At 46.3% G+C, this 19,862-nt stretch overlaps 1 protein-coding gene across 1 annotated transcript in view; it reads right to left on the bottom strand.

The window, feature by feature from the left end:
* The window catches only part of lrrk1 (leucine-rich repeat kinase 1), a 179,755-nt gene that overhangs the window by 112,018 nt on the left and 47,875 nt on the right, over positions 1-19,862 (bottom strand). The window contains exons 4-6 of the mRNA XM_078530495.1: positions 13,658-13,823; positions 7,811-7,990; positions 5,804-5,952 (exon numbers count right to left, since the gene is read on the bottom strand). Of these exons, the coding sequence (XP_078386621.1) occupies positions 5,804-5,952; positions 7,811-7,990; positions 13,658-13,823 (495 nt within the window). The remainder of the gene's footprint in view (positions 1-5,803; positions 5,953-7,810; positions 7,991-13,657; positions 13,824-19,862) is intronic.

Raw genomic sequence — 19,862 nt, 5'->3', positions numbered from 1 at the left:
CCACCTTAACACGCTGTATTTGAGTAGGCTACTAGGTCGCCTGTTCCACACATCAATCCACAACTTCACTCCATCCTCACCCATCCAACTGTTGTCATGGATATGCACAAAACCTCCTGCAGGGGACTTGATTTTCAGCGTGGTTTTACATTTGAAAATTACCATAGGCTTTAATTTTGTTCAATTGACTGCGCAGGCTGGTACCACCATGAATCATGTCCTGTGGCTTTCACCAGGACCTTTCCACTCCATAATTCGATTGGTGGGCATATCAAAATTCATGGGAGCTTCATCCATGTTGCTGATGGGACATAATGGGTACTTGTGTTTTTGTCACTGTCTGATGATGAATCACTGGTCATTTTGGCATTGAGGTCATTTAGACTCTGAGCAATCTTAACCTTCTGCTGCCACACTGGACATTTCTGCTCCATAAACCAGCTACACCAACTAGCTGTTGCTCTGAAATCTTGCTGGACTGAGGCTTGATTTGGCTCACTGAAGTAAGTATATACACATTGAATTTCTGACGTCAGTGCAACAATCCTGGTGATTTTAGAAGCCTCGTTCCAATGCTTCTTAAAATCAGGCCAGTGGCTGGTCCCTGTTCCCATCGTGCATATGGTCTTGGGCATCTTTTTCAGAGTGGATTCCTCCTTCCATTCTCACACCAGTTTTTCACCAATATCCAATTCCCTCGCTGCGGCACAGTTATTTGATGAGTTAGCAAATGTTACAAAGTTTAGCTTGAAACCAGCTTTATATTTAATTATTTTTACCGTAGGATCCATTTCTGTTCGTCGTTCACCACAGGTGGTCTACTCTGTGTGGGCGTGTCTTAAACTCCCAGGTATCTTCTTAGCAACATGGCCTGTATCGCCTGCTTGATCCCCTGGGCTAACTTATAAGGCGAGTAAAGCTTGCATTTCTGAGGTGTAAAACTGAGGCTGACTCTTGATATGAGTCTAGCACTTTTTGGCAGAAAAGCGGGAATGGGGGAGGTCGACATATACTCAGAATAAAGGCCTAAACATGAATTTTGGTGCCAAAAAAAAACCAATAAAAAATAGTCAGCACGGATTTCATAAAGGAAGATTACCCATAAACAATCTAGATGAATTCTATGAAAAAATAACAGAGTAATGTAGTAAATGTAATATGTTTGGATTTTCACAGTCATCTCGAGACTAAAGTCAGGACATATGTCATCAGGGAACAAGTAATAGATGGATACTAAGCTGCTTACAAAATAGAAACAGAGAGTAGGGAGTTAAGAGTATTTACTCAGACTGACAAAGGTGGGGAATGGTGTAGGTTCAGTGCTGGGTCCACTGTTGTTCACCCATCACTCCAATGATTTGGACTCTGGAATCAGAAGTATGGATAGTACCTCAGTGTGTTAAAAGAGAAAGCAAAGTGTATCTGATTCCAGTTGGATGATTTGGATGATTTGCCCTGGAGAAGCGCTCTTCATTGAACAGGCCAGCAAGATGGGGGTTGAGGTGAAGAATACCTTAACCTGCAATATTCTTCATAGAATGATGGGGCTGTCAGAGAGCAAACCCAACAGGCTCAATGCTCCCTGCAGCTGTGACTGAAGCCAGATAATACCATCTTTTGTTTTTATTCATACATGGGGTGTGGTTAGGAAATGCTGGCTGGGCCAGGGTTCACACCCATCCCTAATCACCCTTGAGAAGTATCATCGAATCCTTACAGTACAGAAAGAGGCCATTCGGCCCATCGAGTCTGCACTGGCTGTCTGAAAGAGCGTTCAACTAGTCCCACTCCCCTGCCTTATCTCAGTAACCCTGCACATTCTCTCTTTTCAGGTAGCAATCCAATTCCCTTTTGAATACCTCGATTGAACCTGCATCCACCACACTTTAAGGAAGTTTGTTCCAGACTCCAACCATCCTCTGGGTGAAAAAATTTTCCTCACATCATCCTTTTGCCAATTATTTTGAATCTGTACCCTCTAGTTTTTGATGTTCTCTTGAATGGGAACATTTCTCACTATTTACCCTGTCCATACCCCTCAGGATCTTGACTACCTCTATCAAGTCTCCTCTCAGCCTTCTTTTCTCCAAGGAAAACAGTCCCAACCTCTCCAATCTATCCTCATAGCTACAGTTCTTCATCCCGGGAATCATCCTTGTGAATCTCCTCCACATTCTCTTCAAAGCCTTCACATCATTCCTCAAGTAGGGTGCCCAGAACTGGATGCAGTACTCCAGATGGAGCCAAACTAGTGTCTTATACAATTTCAATATGACCACCTTATTCTTGTATTCATTGCTCCTATTAATAAAGCCTAAGATACTATATGCTTTATTAGCTGCTCTCTCAACGTGTCCTGTCATCTTCAGTGACCTATGTACGTATGCACTGAGGTCCCTCTGTTCCTGCACCTCCTTTAGAGACTCTCCCTTTATTTTATACTGTCTCACCATATTCTTCCTGCCAAAACAAATCACCTCACACTTCTCTGCATTGAACTTCATCTGCCACTTATCTGCTCAATCCACCAACATGTCTATGTCCTTTTGAGGTTCAAGACTATCCCCATCACAGTTGACAACATTTCCAACCTTTGTATCATCTGTAAATTTTGAAAGCTGGTGGTGAGCTGCCTTCTTGAACCGCTGCAGTCCATGTGGTGTAGGTACACCCACAGTGCTGTTAGGGAGGGAGTTCCAGGATTTTGACCCAGTGACAGTGAAGGAACGGTGGTATATTTCCAAGTCAGGATGGTGTGTGGCTTGGAGGGGAACTTCCAGGTGGTGGTGTTCCCATCTATCTGCTGCCCTTGTCCTTCTTCCATCCTTAATAATTTCAGCATCTAAGGTGAGTTGCTGATTACAAAGGCAGGATAAAGGTAGGTGAGGTAACATGAATTTGGAGCTGATGACCCTCACTGCAACTTTGAACAGGGTCTAAAAGAATCCGGCTTCGTCTGAAGACTTCAAGAGATTCTTAGTGAATAAGAAGATCAAGTGTTCAAAATGTCCCAACAAATTTCCCACCAATCACTGTCATTATGCAGGAAATGCACGGCTCGGGTAATTGGGGGGGCCAGGAGGTTTTGAGGTGGTTGTGGGGTAGTTGGGGGAGAGGGTGGTTTAGTCAGGGGGTCAGTGAGTAGTGGGGGTGTGAGTGGGGTGGTGGGGCACTAGTCGGAGGGGATGGGTGAGTTTAGTTGGGTGATTGGGGGGTGGGAGGTGTAGTTGGAGATGGGGGTAGTCAAGAGTGGGGTGGTGGGGGACTAGTTGGGGGGGATGGGTGAGTTTGGTTGGGTGATTGGGGGGTGGGAGGTGTAGTTGGAGATGGGGGTAGTCAGAGTGGGGTGGTGGGGGACTAGTTGGGGGGGATGGGTGAGTTTGGTTGGGTGATTGGGGGGTGGGAGGTGTAGTTGGAGATGGGGGTAGTCAGAGTGGGGTGGTGGGGGACTATTCAGGGGGATAGGTGAGTTTAGTTGGGTGATTGGGGGGTGGGAGGTGTAGTTGGAGATGGGGGTAGTCAGAGTGGGGTGGTGGGGAACTAGTCAGGGGGATGGGTGAGTTTAGTTGGGCTGTGGTGACTTTAGTCAGGTGGTCAGGGGTGAGGGTAGCCAGGTTGGGTAGTCAGGGGGTAGGAGTTGGGGGGATAGTCAGAGGGGCATCAGTGGAATAGTTTCCCAGGAGTTAGAACTGGTTTAAATGCTTCTAACATTTCCTGGGTAACTATTCTGCTAAGTGATTTGGAACTGTCTGAAGTCTCCGACTCTAACTCTGAGATTCAGAAGGTTCCAGATGCAGGGGAATTGACCAATGGAAGTTGAAACTTCCCAGGGAATTCCCGTGTAGACAGTGTATGTGGACTTCCGAGGGGTCCCCCAACACATCTTCCAGGGCAGCTCCCAGGTACAAGCCTCCGGAGACCGGAAGATCTGGGCCAAAGTGGCCCCTTTAGTGAAATTGGTTAAGGGATCAATATAGACAGAAACATCCTGTCCTTCTACAGGATATTCCACATCCTCCTGAGATGGCAGACAGGACCTCGAGTTAAACATCTCATCTGAAACACCGTATCATAACAGTGCAGCATTAGTGCCCCTCTCACAATGGAACACTCCTTCAGAATTATCCTGCCAACAGTGCAGCACTCCCTCAATACTGCGCCTTCGACAGTGCGGCACTCCCTCAGTACTGACCCTCTGACAGTGCGGCACTCCCTCAATACTGCGCCTTCGACAGTGCGGCACTCCCTCAGTACTGACCCTCTGACAGTGCGGCACTCCCTCAATACTGCGCCTTCGACAGTGCGGCACTCCCTCAGTACTGACCCTCTGACAGTGCAGCACTCCCTCAGTACTGACCCTCTGACAGTGTGGCACTCCCTCAGTACTGACCCTCTGACAGTGCAGCACCCCTCAGTACTGACCCTCTGACAGTGCGGCACTCCCTCAGTACTGACCCTCCGACACTGCAGCACTCCCTCAGTACTGACCCTCTGACAGTGCAGCACTCCCTCAGTACTGACCCTCTGACAGTGCGGCACTCCCTCAGTACTGACCCTCTGACAGTGCAGCACTCCCTCAGCACTGACCCTCTGACAGTGCAGCACTCCCTCAGTACTGACCCTCTGACAGTGCGGCACTCCCTCAGTACTGACCCTCTGACAGTGCAGCACTCCCTCAGTACTGACCCTCTGACAGTGCGGCACTCCCTCAGTACTGACCCTCTGACAGTGCAGCACTCCCTCAGTACTGACCCTCTGACAGTGCAGCACTCCCTCAGTACTGACCCTCTGACAGTGCAGCACTCCCTCAGCACTGACCCTCTGACAGTGCAGCACTCCCTCAGTACTGACCCTCTGACAGTGCGGCACTCCCTCAGTACTGACCCTCTGACAGTGCAGCACTCCCTCAGCACTGACCCTCTGACAGTGCAGCACTCCCTCAGTACTGACCCTCTGACAGTGCAGCACTCCCTCAGTACTGACCCTCTGACAGTGCAGCACTCCCTCAGTACTGACCCTCTGACAGTGCAGCACTCCCTCAGCACTGACCCTCTGACAGTGCAGCACTCCCTCAGTACTGACCCTCTGACAGTGCGGCACTCCCTCAGTACTGACCCTCTGACAGTGCGGCACTCCCTCAGTACTGACCCTCTGACAGTGCGGCACTCCCTCAGTACTGACCCTCTGACAGTGCGGCACTCCCTCAGCACTGACCCTCTGACAGTGCAGCACTCCCTCAGTACTGACCCTCTGACAGTGCGGCACTCCCTCAGCACTGACCCTCTGACAGTGCGGCACTCCCTCAGTATTGCACTGAGATCGGGGTCCTGGCCTGGATTACTTAGTGAGGTGAGAGCAAAGGGCCCAGAATTTAGTATAAAATATTGGCTACGTAACTGTGTAAACTGTAGTTTCCTGTCAGTCTAAATGGTTTAACCCACTTAGCATTCACCCTGGACCTGGCCCTATAAAAATGAGCTTATGAGTTAGTTCATACACCCACCAATCAGGTGCTGAGCTGCCTCCTGACTCTTGCTCACCCCCTGGTAAAGTGAGTGTTTCGCTGTTTCACTGTGATTATCTGTGTTACTCGTGGCCTTTCCTCAGTCCCTGACTGACCTCTATAGGCAGGAAAATCACACTGCAAAACTCCACTGATCAAACGCTCAAAGTTCGGGTGTGGATGACTTTATCCATTTATGTCCTGGTTACCAGCTGCCAATCACTGTTCAGGAAACACAGGGAACATTTTGTTTCTTATTTTGCTGCTATCAGATAATATTGGGTAGAAATATTTACTTACAGTTTGTCTGTCAGAGCCTTCATACTGGCTACTCGGTTCTGTAAACTGTTTTCTCAGGAGCCGGTTGCTGAGTTCTGGGTGATCCAGTAAGACGTAAGATGAAAAACTGGCCCCATTATCCAGGAGAAATCCTGCAATCTCTTCACTCCCTGGAACAGAGGGAAACTCTCTCCAATAAACCAGGAACCATTTACTGTAATGACTCGACCGAGCGGACAGGTTTCAACAAGAAACAGATAAACTTTATTACGGAGAGTTTCTCAGGTGCTACACGCTCGATCAGGACTCTCATCAGGAAGCCCCACCCCCTGGATTTCCCGCGCTTAGAGCTCATTGGCTGGAGCCTCCCAGAACATCACGTGATCCCTGATAGACAGCGGGAGAGGCTTTACCTTCAGTTACTACATTTACCAGACAAATAGAATGGGGGCAAAAAACTGCAAAACAATATTGACAAAGAGACGGATCAGCAGTGGGGAGTATTTAAAACAATGAGTTTAGGAGAAATATGTGCTGCAAAAAGACTAGAACAAACCAGCTAATAACGAAACACCCAGGGTGAAAAAAGAGAGAAGGGCAAATTGGATATGGGTGAACTAAGGAGGAGGCAGACACTAAATTCATAGACAAGAGAGGATAATGAGAGGGAACACAAAGAGGTTACAAAATACAACACAAAACAATCAGGAAGGCCAAGAGAGAGAAACTACAAAATTAAATCATCGAGGAATATAAAAAGAAATAAAGTGTTCCACTGAAATGTAAATAATTACAACATCAGGTAGCGAGCACTCCACTAAGATCATCTCCCAGGCACTGACAGTGAAGTGTTAGAAAGATTGAACAGTTGCTTTGCCTCAGTATTTACCAGGAGACAAACAGGGTGGACATGACATTCGAAGAAAAGGGCACAAAAGGTATCAAGGAATTTAAGATGGAACGAATCAAACTTAAAGAAGATAACATTCCCACACAAATCAAAAGGATTTACTGAGAAAGCAGAGGCACCTATTACATTGTTAGGAAAGGGAATAGTGTCAGAGGACAGCTAATGTCATTTTTATATTGAAGAAAGGAAACAGAACAAGTCCAGGGAGTTGAAGATCAATTAGTTTAATGTGAGGAGTAGGAGAGATAATGGAATCATTATTCAAAAATGCAATAAAGAAACATCAAGCCCACATACAGCTGTTTAACTTGCTGCTCGGTGAGAAGCTGGGGAGATATAAAGCCTCCCCCACACTCTCGGGTCCAGATCCTAACCACTCGCTGCGTAAAAACGCTTTTCCTCACGTCGCCATTGCTTCTTTTGCCAATCGCTTTAAATTTGTGTTTTTCCTACCAAAATGAATCATTGCACACTTTGCAGTTCTTCAGACTGTCAGGGGCAGGGCAGACATTCTGCTGATGGGCCATTACCTGAGATTATAAGCTTATATAAACAGTGAGAGAGAAACCTTTAATACATCATCTGCAAAAAATCTTTCATATCTGTTGCGGGTAATTTCTGCCAATTCCTTTTGCACGTGTCATTTTAGTGTGCTTTTTTTATTCATTCACGGGATGTGGGCGTCGCTGGCTAGGCCACTATTTATTGCCCATCCCTAGTTGCCCTTGAGAAGGTGGTGGTGAGCTGCCTTCTTGAACCGCTGCAGTCCATGTGGTGTAGGTACACCCACAGTGCTGTTAGAAGGGAGTGCCAGGATTTTGACCCAGCGACAGTGAAGGAACGGCGATATATTTGGTATGTGGCTTGGAGGGGAACTTCCAGGTGGTGTGAGGCCAAGCCCATAAAGATAGGACACACAGCCAAGCTGGGCCAGTGCTCACTTGGTGTCCATACTCCACTGTTTGGCAACAGTCTTATCAACCTCCATAGCTTAGGCAACCTGTAGCTGTTGAACCTGCAGTGTAAACTGAGAGAGGGTGGGTGTTGTTAGGGGAAAGGAAACTGGTGATGTTCCTGTATCCCTGATACGCAGGGGGGAGACGTGATTGTCCACATACCTGCCTTCATTGCAGCATACAGGGGCTGGCCTGTGATGATGGGGTGGTCCCCTGTCTTCATTCCACAGCTGTCAGTCTCTGCCTTGTACACATGTACTAAGAGCCTCACGACATCCAGATGTCCCTGTTTACAAGCTGCAGCCAGCATCCAGTTCAGCAGATCCTTGTTAACACTCAAACCTATTCAACACACAACTTGTACAGTTACGGAATGATCAACAGGCTCAATTATGTTCACCCACCATTTTCACTCTGAATCAGATCAATTAAAGCACAGAATCAGGACATTCTTTCAGGTTGTCTTTCCCGCTGTTAGTTGAAGCTGTTTACTCAAATTTAATTCCTGAACTTTCCCTCTATTGTTTTTCTCACACTTCCCCAATTCCTTTTTATTTGATATTTGTTAGACTGGGACCGGGGAGGGAAATGGAATCCATGGCCTGAGTTTTCTGGCCCTCCGCAATGGGCTGGGAGGCGGGAGTGCTGACAAGGTGGTAGGGCAGGGATCAGGAGCAGAGCCCAATGTCACCCCATGGCCACAGTATATGTTGGTGGCTCAGCCACCCACCAGGCAGCCACTTGAACAAATTAAGTGACCAGTTTTGGCCCACCTGCTGCCTCCATGGGCATTTTTCCTGTATCAGTCGGGACCAACCTCTGCGTGGGGAGACAGGCAGCCTCTCCAGTGGTTCTGGGACAGGGGCCTCCTTGATGGTTGCTCCATGGCCCATAGAGACATGACACCCTCTCCCCCGCAGCAATGACTGCCCTTGACATCCCACCCCCACTCTGATTTCCAGGCCCAGGCTTCCCCCAACATTACACACTTCTCTCCTTGGAGCTGCAGCCCCTGCAATAGCCACCAGTAGCGGTGGTGCTGCTGGGCTGCCGGCCCTCTGATTGGGACCAGGCTGCCTTCCTTAGCTGGACATCGGCCCGAGCAGCAGCCCCTTCATTGGTTGCCGCCTGCAATTTGATGGCCCAGGGGTCCTGCCAGTCAGAGAAACCTCCCGAGCCTGGTTGTGAAGGAAACACTGAGACCAGGATGCTTTGGTGAAGACCATTCATTGCTTGTCACAGAGTTGACTTCTCCGCTCTAACACAGTCTCCCCGGTGCTTTTCTTTTCAATAAACCAATTAAACTAAATTAGGAAAAGTGAGGGACAAAACAAGATGTGGCCCCTTAAAGGGACACTGCAAACTAAAAGCCAAACGTTAAAGGAAAAATCCCCCCAGTGCTGGCTGACTCTTCTTTATATACACATCTGGGTATAATTAACTAATCTCTACCCAACTCCTGTTCACCTTATGATGTTAAACTACTGGGCATTAAACAGTCTTCAACCATGGGGTAATTAACTACTGGGTATTTAACCACTGGGTATTTACCATCCAACAACAGAGATACTAACACTGCCACCCATCTGAGTGAGGTCACCTCACGTTCAATCCCATCTGCAGGACTTTGAGCTAAGCGGCAAAATTCAGGCCCGTGAAACAGAAGATATTTGAAAAGGAAAAGTGTAAAAGGTTATGGGAAAAGGAGGGGAATGGGACTAAGGGCTGCAGTTTGCATGCCCCCGCCAGATGTGTTTTCAGTGGGGGGGGGGAATGTAAAATAGGGCAGGTGCCCACCCCAGCACCTTCCCACGCCCCCCCGAGCTCACCCCCATAATACAGGGGTTGGGCGGGTGCCGAAATCAGCAGCCCACCCACCATATTTAAATAGGTAATCAAGGGTCAATTAGACTTGTTATTCACCCTGATAATACACTGTCCACGCCATAAAATGTTTAGCTTGGGCAGTCAGGCAAGAGTGGGCAGCCTGATTTTGTAGGAAGGGTGGGAAGGAAGTTGGGGGGAGCATTCAATCTTCGAGGGCTGCCCTTTGTGGACTGGTGGAGGGGGATAGAACACCCTCCTTTCTTCCTACCCACCTACAGCCTTAAACCCACTACCCCCTACCCCTGCCTCTCTTCCTAACCTGCCCAAACCCTCCCCAACTCTGTTTGAGTAACTGATCTGAATGAAAGGATTATTAGTCTAAAGGCTGCTAACCCATTCACTACTGCAGGATGACTAGAGAAATCTCACAAAGAATCAGCAACTGGCGGGCCTGTGAAACTTTGGTTGTGGTATAAGAGAAAGAGGCTAAACAAAGCAGAAATCAGATAACAGGAATGTTCCAACTGAATGTTACGAATTAACTACAGAACCAAATCACCAAGGAAAATAAAAAACTGGGAATTACACCCCCTTCAAAGATGCCGAATTCCAGAACACCAGCTGGTGAAGGATAGTACTGCAGCTAAATTTCACCCAGTCTTACAGAATAAAACATTTACGCTATACCCTGAACTCAAACACACCGCGGTTATACCGCCCAACTCAAACACACCACGGTTATAACACCCAACTCAAACACACCGCGGTTATACCGCCCAACTCAAACACACCACGGTTATACCGCCCAACTCAAACACACCGCGGTTATACCGCCCAACTCAAACACACCACGGTTATACCGCCCAACTCAAACACACCACGGTTATACCGCCCAACTCAAACACACCACGGTTATACCGCCCAACTCAAACACACCACGGTTATACCGCCCAACTCAAACACACCACGGTTATACCGCCCAACTCAAACACACCACGGTTATACCGCCCAACTCAAACACACCCCGGTTATAACACCCAACTCAAACACACCGCGGTTATACCGCCCAGCTCAAACACACCGCGATTATACCGCCCAAATCAAACACACCGCGGTTATAACACCCAACTAAAACACACCGCGGTTATACCGCCCAACTCAAACATACCGTGGTTATACCGCCCAACTCAAACACACCACAGTTATACCCCCCAACTCAAACACAACACGGTTATACCGCCCAACTCAAACACACCACGGTTATACCGCCCAACTCAAACACACCGCGGTTATAACACCCAACTCAAACACACCACAGTTATACCGCCCAACACAAACACACCGCGGTTATAACACCCAACTCAAACACACCACGGTTTCACTGTGTCTCTTTATTCTTTCGAGTTATCAACAGTCACAGATTGCAACTCTTTTGAGTACAATCACAGTTCTTGGTTTCCGGGAGTGGGACATGAACCCACAACCCTCTGATTCAAAGGCGAGGGTGCTATGAACTGAGCCACAGCTGACACCTCTTGTCTCTTTATACTCTTTCGAGTTATCAACAGTCACAGATTGCAACTCTTTGAGTACAATCACAGTTCTTGGTTTTCCGGGAGTGGGACATGAACCCACAACCCTCTGATTCAAAGGCGAGGGTGCTATGAACTGAGCCACAGCTGACACCTCTTGTCTCTTTATACTCTTTCGAGTTATCAACAGTCACAGATTGCAACTCTTTGAGTACAATCACAGTTCTTGGTTTTCCGGGAGTGGGACATGAACCCACAACCCTCTGATTCAAAGGCGAGGGTGCTATGAACTGAGCTACAGCTGACACCTCTTGTCTCTTTATCCAGTGTGAATCCTGGGATTCCAGGCGCATTAAGCTGGTGAGGATACTCTTTCGAGTTATCAACAGTCACAGATTGCAACTCTTTCGAGTACGATCACAGTTCTTGGTTTCCGGGAGTGGGACATGAACCCACAACCCTCTGATTCAAAGGCGAGGGTGCTATGAACTGAGCCACAGCTGACACCTCTTGTCTCTTTATACTCTTTCGAGTTATCAACAGTCACAGATTGCAACTCTTTGAGTACAATCACAGTTCTTGGTTTTCCGGGAGTGGGACATGAACCCACAACCCTCTGATTCAAAGGCGAGGGTGCTATGAACTGAGCCACAGCTGACACCTCTTGTCTCTTTATACTCTTTCGAGTTATCAACAGTCACAGATTGCAACTCTTTGAGTACAATCACAGTTCTTGGTTTTCCGGGAGTGGGACATGAACCCACAACCCTCTGATTCAAAGGCGAGGGTGCTATGAACTGAGCCACAGCTGATACCTCTTTTAAACAGGTAACTCTTTCGAGTTATCAACAGATCGCACGTAACTCTTTCGAGTACATTCACAGTTCTTGATTTCCGGGAGTGGGACATGAACCCACAACCCTCTGATTCAAAGGCGAGGGTGCTATGAACTGAGCTACAGCTGACACCTCTTGTCTCTTTATCCAGTGTGAATCCTGGGATTCCAGGAGCATTAAGCTGGTGAGGATACTCTTTCGAGTTATCAACAGTCACAGATTGCAACTCTTTTCAAGTACGATCACAGTTCTTGGTTTCCGGGAGTGGGACATGAACCCACAACCCTCTGATTCAAAGGCGAGGGTGCTATGAACTGAGCCACAGCTGATACCTCTTTTAAACAGGTAACTCTTTCGAGTTATCAACAGATCGCACGTAACTCTTTCGAGTACATTCACAGTTCTTGATTTCCGGGAGTGGGACATGAACCCACAACCCTCTGATTCAAAGGCGAGGGTGCTATGAACTGAGCCACAGCTGACACCTCTTGTCTCTTTATCCAGTGTGAATCCTGGGATTCCAGGAGCATTAAGCTGGTGAGGATACTCTTTCGAGTTATCAACAGTCACAGATTGCAACTCTTTCGAGTACAATCACAGTTCTTGGTTTCCGGGAGTGGGACATGAACCCACAACCCTCTGATTCAAAGGCGAGGGTGCTATGAACTGAGCCACAGCTGACACCTCTTGTCTCTTTATAGTGAACCTTATCAGTGAAACTTCAATCAATGCCCTCCACCTGTATATAATTAAACACAATTGACATTTAATTAACTAAAAGAAAACTTCTTGAGGTAACAATTTGTTGAATAATATTTATTTGTTGGGCTGAGAACCTCTGCTGCAATTAATCTACTGTCCGCCCACATGACTGAGGCAGAGGCTGGGATTTCCCCCTTCACCCTGGCCCAGTGAGAATGGAGTGTGGGTCAGGGTTAAGGTTAGTCTGGGTCCCTCACTGTCCTGAGTTTGCTTCGTTCTCACTGCAATTTCACTTTTGCTGACTTTCAATCACCCAAGGCTCCCAATGCAGGCGGGTGACAAACTACTTTATATTCACTCATAGCGGAACAGTGACATCTTTGGTGCTGTACAGGGCTGGGAGAGACTGGAGACTGGTACAACAGGAGGCACTGAATGCCCAGAAGAGGCCAGGACAAGATTTCCAAGGTCACATTTGTCCAAACTCCTTGTGTGCTGGGAAAGCCAGGAGGACTCTGACCCTCTTGGCTTTCCAAGGTGTCCCTGGGTCTCCTAGCCTTGCCTCTCCCTCTTGCTTGCCTGCTTTCAGCGCCATTCCCAGTGTCAAGGCTATGCTGAGGACCATGACTCCCTGGCATCCTACAAAAACAAACTGCATTTATATGGCATCTTTAGGGAAGTGAAACTTTGTAGGGCATTTCAGAGGAACATCGTTTGACAAAATTTGATGTCAGCCACATAAATAAATAGTTGTGGGTTTGATCATAGAGGGAAGTTTTAAGGAGCATCTTAAAGGAGGACAGGCAGGTGGAAAGGCAGAGAGGTTAAGGGAGGGAGTTTTACAGTTGAAGGCCCAAGTAGCCTGAAGCTTCATGGTTCACTTGTGCACTTTGGCTCTGATGTCAGTCCTGCTGGTTTTGAGTGAGAGACAGAGCGGTGTTATTAAAATCAGGTTAAAATGACTCAGGTCTCACACTGTTTCCCTCCAACCACACCAACATCGCACCTGCCCCCAAACGCTGTCCTGAATGTGCCCTCCAATGAAACTCGAGGTCAGAGTTTCCATGTTACTTTATCTATTAAAATGTCAACAATGACAACAAGTTTCTTACCTGGAGTAGAATTCAGTAATACTCTGACCACCTCTTCGTGACCCTCGTGTGCAGCAATAATCGCCGGGTTTGCATTATTCAGCTCCTTTGAAAGCTCCAGCCGAGCCTCCTGGAAGAGATACTGCACCATCTCTGCGTCTCCATGTGAGGCTGTGATACCCAAGAGCTGGCAAAGAGCAATGGCAGGAATTAGACCATCAAATGCTAATCCTGCTGTGTCACAGGTAAATACCGAGGCCTGATCCTGAGTAAAGCTGATAAAGTGGGAGAAGTGCTTCCAAAGGGCTCTCCATGGGTCAGACATCTTATTGAGTGCCCTACCCACCCTCATACTCCTCGTCCCTCTTCTCTCAGCCTCTCCTGCTCTGTGGGGCTTCACTTGCTGCTCTCCCTCATCTGCTATTCACAAGGCAGTTCTGCCAAGTCAGGGGTTAGTGTCCCTCTTTCTGTGCAGGCAAAGAGACTCCTCATAAAACACTAGAAATCAAACAGTAGCCAGAAATCCTGAACCAACAACTACATGATCCCTTTAAGTTACACTGCTGAGGGGGCCTTCCTGTCAATTAGTGTTCCATTGTACAAAACAAGGTCTGCATGTAGTTAGGGAAACACTAAGGAGATCAAAAATGGAGAATGTGTCCAACAGGGAGCACAGGGCCCTCACCTGAATAGTATTTTTAACTTAGAATGTTGTCTGTGTGGATTCTGAACTGAGAGTAACTCCCGCTCCACGTATGCAACATTTCCATCCTTAAGTTGACAAATGATTGCTGCCTGTATAGCTATTTGGGAGTCATATTAGACTGTGTAGACCCCCCTTTTCTGGTTCTGGGTGGTCCAGTTTTTAGGCAATGATGTCACCATGTCATTACTGTTTCATTTACATCCACTTGTCCAAGGTCAGGCTGGGACTTCCACCAACTAATGTAAAATGTGGGCTCCTAACCCTGGGAGAATACATCCCCTCGCCATCCTGCCCTCCCACATCACCCGATTATTGTCACTGTGGAAAGTCAAAGCTAAATTGTTCAATTTTAAATTGAAAGCACATTTTGGGAACATACAGGAGTGATATTTCTTCTCGTGCCTTCTCCAATTATACATTGCAGGAATGACAGATTCCTTCTTTTGATGAGGGAGGTATAATTCCAATTCTGTGACAATGTGTGAAGGACAGACACACAATGAATCACAAAAACTGGAGCAACGTCCCAAACATCTGCTGGTATCACTTTATTCTGAAGAAGACCATCTTACATTTAATAATGAGTAAAGGTAATGGGAACATCTAACTGACAGGGACTGCAAAATGATTAAATTCAAAATGATGTTTGTGATGGAGTGGGTGAGTTGTGAACCAAGGTTTTAAAGCTGGGTAACGCTGACTTTAGAGGGATATGGTAGAAATTGAGCACCTTTGACAAGGTCCCACATGGGAGACTTATAAAGAAGGCAAATGCACATAGGATACAGGGTAATTTGATAAGGTGGATTCAAAATTGGCTCAGTTGTAGGAGACAGAGGGTGATAACAGAAGGATGCTTTAGTGACTGGAAGCCAGTGTCCAGTGGCGTACCACAGGGATCTGTGCTCGGTCCCCTATTATTCGTCATTTATATAAACGACATAGATGACTATGTGGAGGGCAGGATTAGCAAATTTGCGGATGACACAAAGATTGGCTGGGTGGTTAACAGTGAGGTTGAGTGTCTTGGGCTACAGGAAGTTATAGACAGGATGGTCAAATGGGCAGATAAGTGGCAGATGGAATTTAACCCTGAAAAGTGTGAGGTGATACATTTTGGAAGGAGTGATTTGACAAGGAAGCATTCAATGAACGGCATGACACTAGGAAGTTCTGAGGAACAAAGGGACATTGGCGTGTGTGTCCATAGATCTCTGAAGGCGGAGGGGCATATTAGTGGGGTGGTGAAAATGGCATATGGGACACTTGCCTTTTTCAATCGAGGCATAGATTACAAAAGTAGGGAGGTCATGTTGGAGTTGTATAGAACCTTGGTGAGGCCACAGCTGGAGTACTGTGTGCAGTTCTGGTCGCCACATTATAGGAAGGATGTGATTGCACTGGAGGGGGTGCAGAGGAGATTCACCAGGATGTTGCCTGGGATGAAACATTTAAGTTATGAAGAGAGGTTGGATAGACTTGGGTTGTTTTCGTTGGAGCAGAAAAGACTGAGGGGCGACCTGATGGAGGTGTACAAGGTTATGAGGGGCATGGACAGGGTGGATAGGGAGCAGCTGTTCCCCTTAGTTGAAGGGTCAGTCACAAGGGGGCATAAGTTCAAGGTGAGGGGCAGGAGGTTTAGAGGGGATGTGAGGAAAACCTTTTTTACCCAGAGGGTGGTGACGATCTGGAATGCGCTGCCTGGGAGGGAGTTGGAGGTGGGTTGCCTCACATCCTTTAAAAAGTACCTGGATGAGCACTTGGCACGTCATAACATTCAAGGCTATGGGCCAAGTGCTGGTAAATGGGATTAGGTGGGTAGGTCAGGTGTTTCTCACGTGTTGGTGCAGACTCGATGGGCCAAAGGGCCTCTTCTGCACTGTGAGATTCTGTGATTCTGATTCTGTGAATAGACTGGGCAGAAGTATTAATGGATAAAAATACAAAAATGAACAGTGGGAGGTGTTCAAAATACATGGTGGAATATAAGACCAGTACATACCCCATTGGGAAAGAGCTCTCTACTTGTGTAATTAAAAATCTTGTTTAACAGGAGAAGTGAGTGTATAAAACTGAAAGGAAGTGATTGTATGATGATGAAGAACTACAGAGTTTCCATAGACTGGGAAAGATACAAAGAACTGCAAAGGGATATAAAGGAAGTAGTCAGTGTGCCAGAAAGAGAGTACGAGAACATAGGAATAATAGACCATTTAACCCCTCAATCCTGTTCCACCATTCAATGAGATCTTGGCTGATCTGCAATCTAACTTCATTTATCAGTCTTTGCCTCATATCCTTCAATACTTTCATCTAACTGAAATCTATCAATATCAGATTTGAATTTTACAATTGACCGGGCATCAATTGCACTTTGCAAGTTCCAAACTTCCTCCACTTCACACCACGATGTAAAGATAGGAAAAGGAATTTTAAGAATTTGTGAGTGCATAAAAATATCACAGGTGTTTTCACAAAATGATCTTTGCCAAGTGTGAACATTGCACAAGATATTGTTTCCACTTTATTCCACTTTATGCGTACCTCATTATTCTTTTTAGGGACTTGATTAGTCAGAGACCTAACTATAATGGCATGCATTGGTTGGCACTCATTGATGGTTGCAGAGGAATGTTAGACATCTCCTTTATTGTGTGGGAGACTATAGTGTTTTGTGTGTCTGTGATCAGTCTTTATTTAATGTTCATGTGTGTTTCTGTACTAAATTCCATCTGCCACTTGTCTGTCCGTTCTGTTAGCCTGTCTCTGTCCTATTGCAGTTGATTGGAATCATCCTCACTGTTTGCCACCAAGTTTGGTATTATCAGCACATTTTGAATTTTTATTCTGTATTCCAGTATCCAAGTATATGAAAAAACCCCAGAGAACACCATTTGTCTACCATCCTCCAAGACTTAATGTTTCTGTCGCAAAGCCAATTTCTTATCCAAGTTGACACTGAACTCAGCTCTGAGGAGGAGGCAAAGAAGCTGCAAAGGAATATAGACCCATTATATTGTGCAGATTGGGGAAGAGTGAATGATCCACTTTGGCATGAAGATTAGAAAAATAGAATCTTTTTGAAAAGGTGAAAGACCAGTAAATGATGGGACTCAGAGAGGTTTGGGTGTCCTTGTAAACAAATCTCAGAAAGTTAACATCCAGGTAGGCTACACCTGAGGTACAGTGTAAAGTTTATTTCTGCTTACATACTTGCCTTACAGAGAGTGCAACAAAGGTTCACTAGACTGGTTCCTGGGATGAGAGGGCTATACGAAGAGCAGAGATTGAGTATAACCACCCTATATTGTCTGGAATTCAGAAGAACGAGAAGTGATCTCATTATAATGGATAGAATTCTTAGACAGCTTCACAGGCTAGATGCTGAGAGGTTGTCTCCCCTGGCTGGACAGTCCAGAACTAGGGGATTTCAAAGGTTACTACACAAGATAAGAACACATGGTGTAGGGGGCAACATACTGGTGTGGATAAAGGATTGGTTCGCTAACAGGGAGCAGAGGGTAGGGATAAATGGTACTTTTTCGGATTGACAGGCTGTAACCAGTGGAGTGCCACAGGGATCAGTGCTGGGGCCTCAGCTATTTACAATCTACATCAATGACTTGGATGAAGGGAGTGAATGGCCAAGGGCCATTAGAGATGGGCAAACAGGGATGGGCAATAAATGCTGGCCTAGCCTGCGACACCCACATCCCATGAGTGAATGAGAGAAATGCATGGCAGCTACATTTGCCGAGGACACCAAGATGTTTGGGAAAATAAGTTGTGAAGAGGAGGGATAAAGACAGGTTAAGTGTGTGAGAAAACATTTGACAGATGGAGTATAAGATAGGAAAATGCGAACTTGTCCACTTTGGCAGGACGAATGGAGAAGCAGCATATTATTTAAATGGAGAGAGATTGTAGAACTCTGAGGTACAGAGGGATCTGGGTGTCCTGGTACATGAATCACAAAAAGTTAATATGCAGGTACTGCAAATGCTTAAGAAGGCCAATGGAATGTTGGTGTTTATTGTAAGAGGAATAGAATATAAAAGTAGGGAAGTTTTACTGCAGCTGTACAGGGCCTTGGTGAGACCACATCTGGAGTACTGTGTGCAGTTTTGGTCTCCTTATTTGAAAATAGATATAATTGCTTTAGAAGCAATTCAGAGAAGGTTCACTCGACTCATTCCTGGGACGAGCAGCTTATCTTATGAAGAAAGGTTGGACAGGTTGGGCCTATACCCATTGGAGTTTAGAAGAATGAAAGGTGATCTTATTGAAACATATAAGATCCTGAGGGGATTTGATAGGGAGGATGTTTCCTCTTGTTGGAGAGACTAGAACTAGGGGACATAGTTTAAGAATAAGAGGTCTCCCTTTTAAGACAGAGATGAGGAGAATGTTTTTCTCTAAGGGTTGTTAGTCTGTGGAATTCTCTTCCCCAGGAAGCTGGGTCATTGAATTTATTCAAGGCTCAGTTAAGATTTTTGTTAGGCTAGGGGATTGAGGGTTATGGGGGGCAGACAGGAAAGTGGAACTGAGCGACTACCAGATCAGCCATGATCTTATTGAATGCTGGAGCAGGCTCAAAGGGATGAATGGCCCTACCCTTGCTCCTAAGTCCGATGTTCCTATGTTCCTATACTCTCAGGATAAAGAGTTTAGGATTGAAAATGAGAAGGAACCTCTTTACTCAGAGGGTTGTGAATCTTTCTCTGCCCCAGGGAACTCTGGGAGATCAGTTGCTGAGCATATTCCAAGCTGAGATGATAGATATTTGGGCACTAATTGAATTTAGGGATGTGGGGATAGGTGGGAAAGCAGAGTTGAGGCAGAAGCCATGATGTTACTGAATGGTGGAGCAGGCTCGAAGGGCTGAATGGTCTTCTGCTCTTATTTCTTACGTTGTGGCAGCCTCAGTGTCAAGCATGAGTGACCAGAGGGAAGCAATGTCCATCAATTCTACAAAGGCCAGTGTAGAAGGGGAGGTGGTACAGAATCCAGGAATAGCCCAGTCAAGCCTAGCAGCCTGTCAGCACCAAACCCAGATAGACTTTAAAGCTTCTTATCCAAAGCAGGCCATACTAAGTGATAGAATTGCCAACTCACACAATCTAGTATAGTGAGAGCCAGCTGATGCGAACACTGTTATATATTTGAGCCTGTCATGATGAACTCTGTCAAGTAGCATTTACTACAACACAATGCTCTTACTTCTTTCATATCTGTGTCTGACATAATTTTTGTTTACTCTGGCGAGAAAGAGAGATTTGGCAGAGTTACTCAGTATATGGCGTTCCAGCTGTGATTGACTGGTCTTTGTAACCATGAATTCACTTTAGGCTGGATAATGAAAGAAGGTTCATGTTAGCTCAGTCTGAGGAAGCAAACTACCCCCAACCTGATTGACTGAGGTGGAGTTGAAGGAAAGGAGTGAAAGGATGACTAGACAACTTTGACTAATACCCCTGTCCTCGTCTGGTTTATGGATTCACTGCAGCTTGATGTTTGTAA

Source organism: Cetorhinus maximus, chromosome 26, assembly GCF_964194155.1.
Source record: "Cetorhinus maximus chromosome 26, sCetMax3.hap1.1, whole genome shotgun sequence".
In the NCBI taxonomy this organism is placed as follows: Eukaryota; Metazoa; Chordata; class Chondrichthyes; order Lamniformes; family Cetorhinidae; genus Cetorhinus; species Cetorhinus maximus.
The sequence above is the reverse complement of the archived record's forward strand: the minus strand, read 5'-3'. Positions and strand labels throughout refer to the sequence as shown.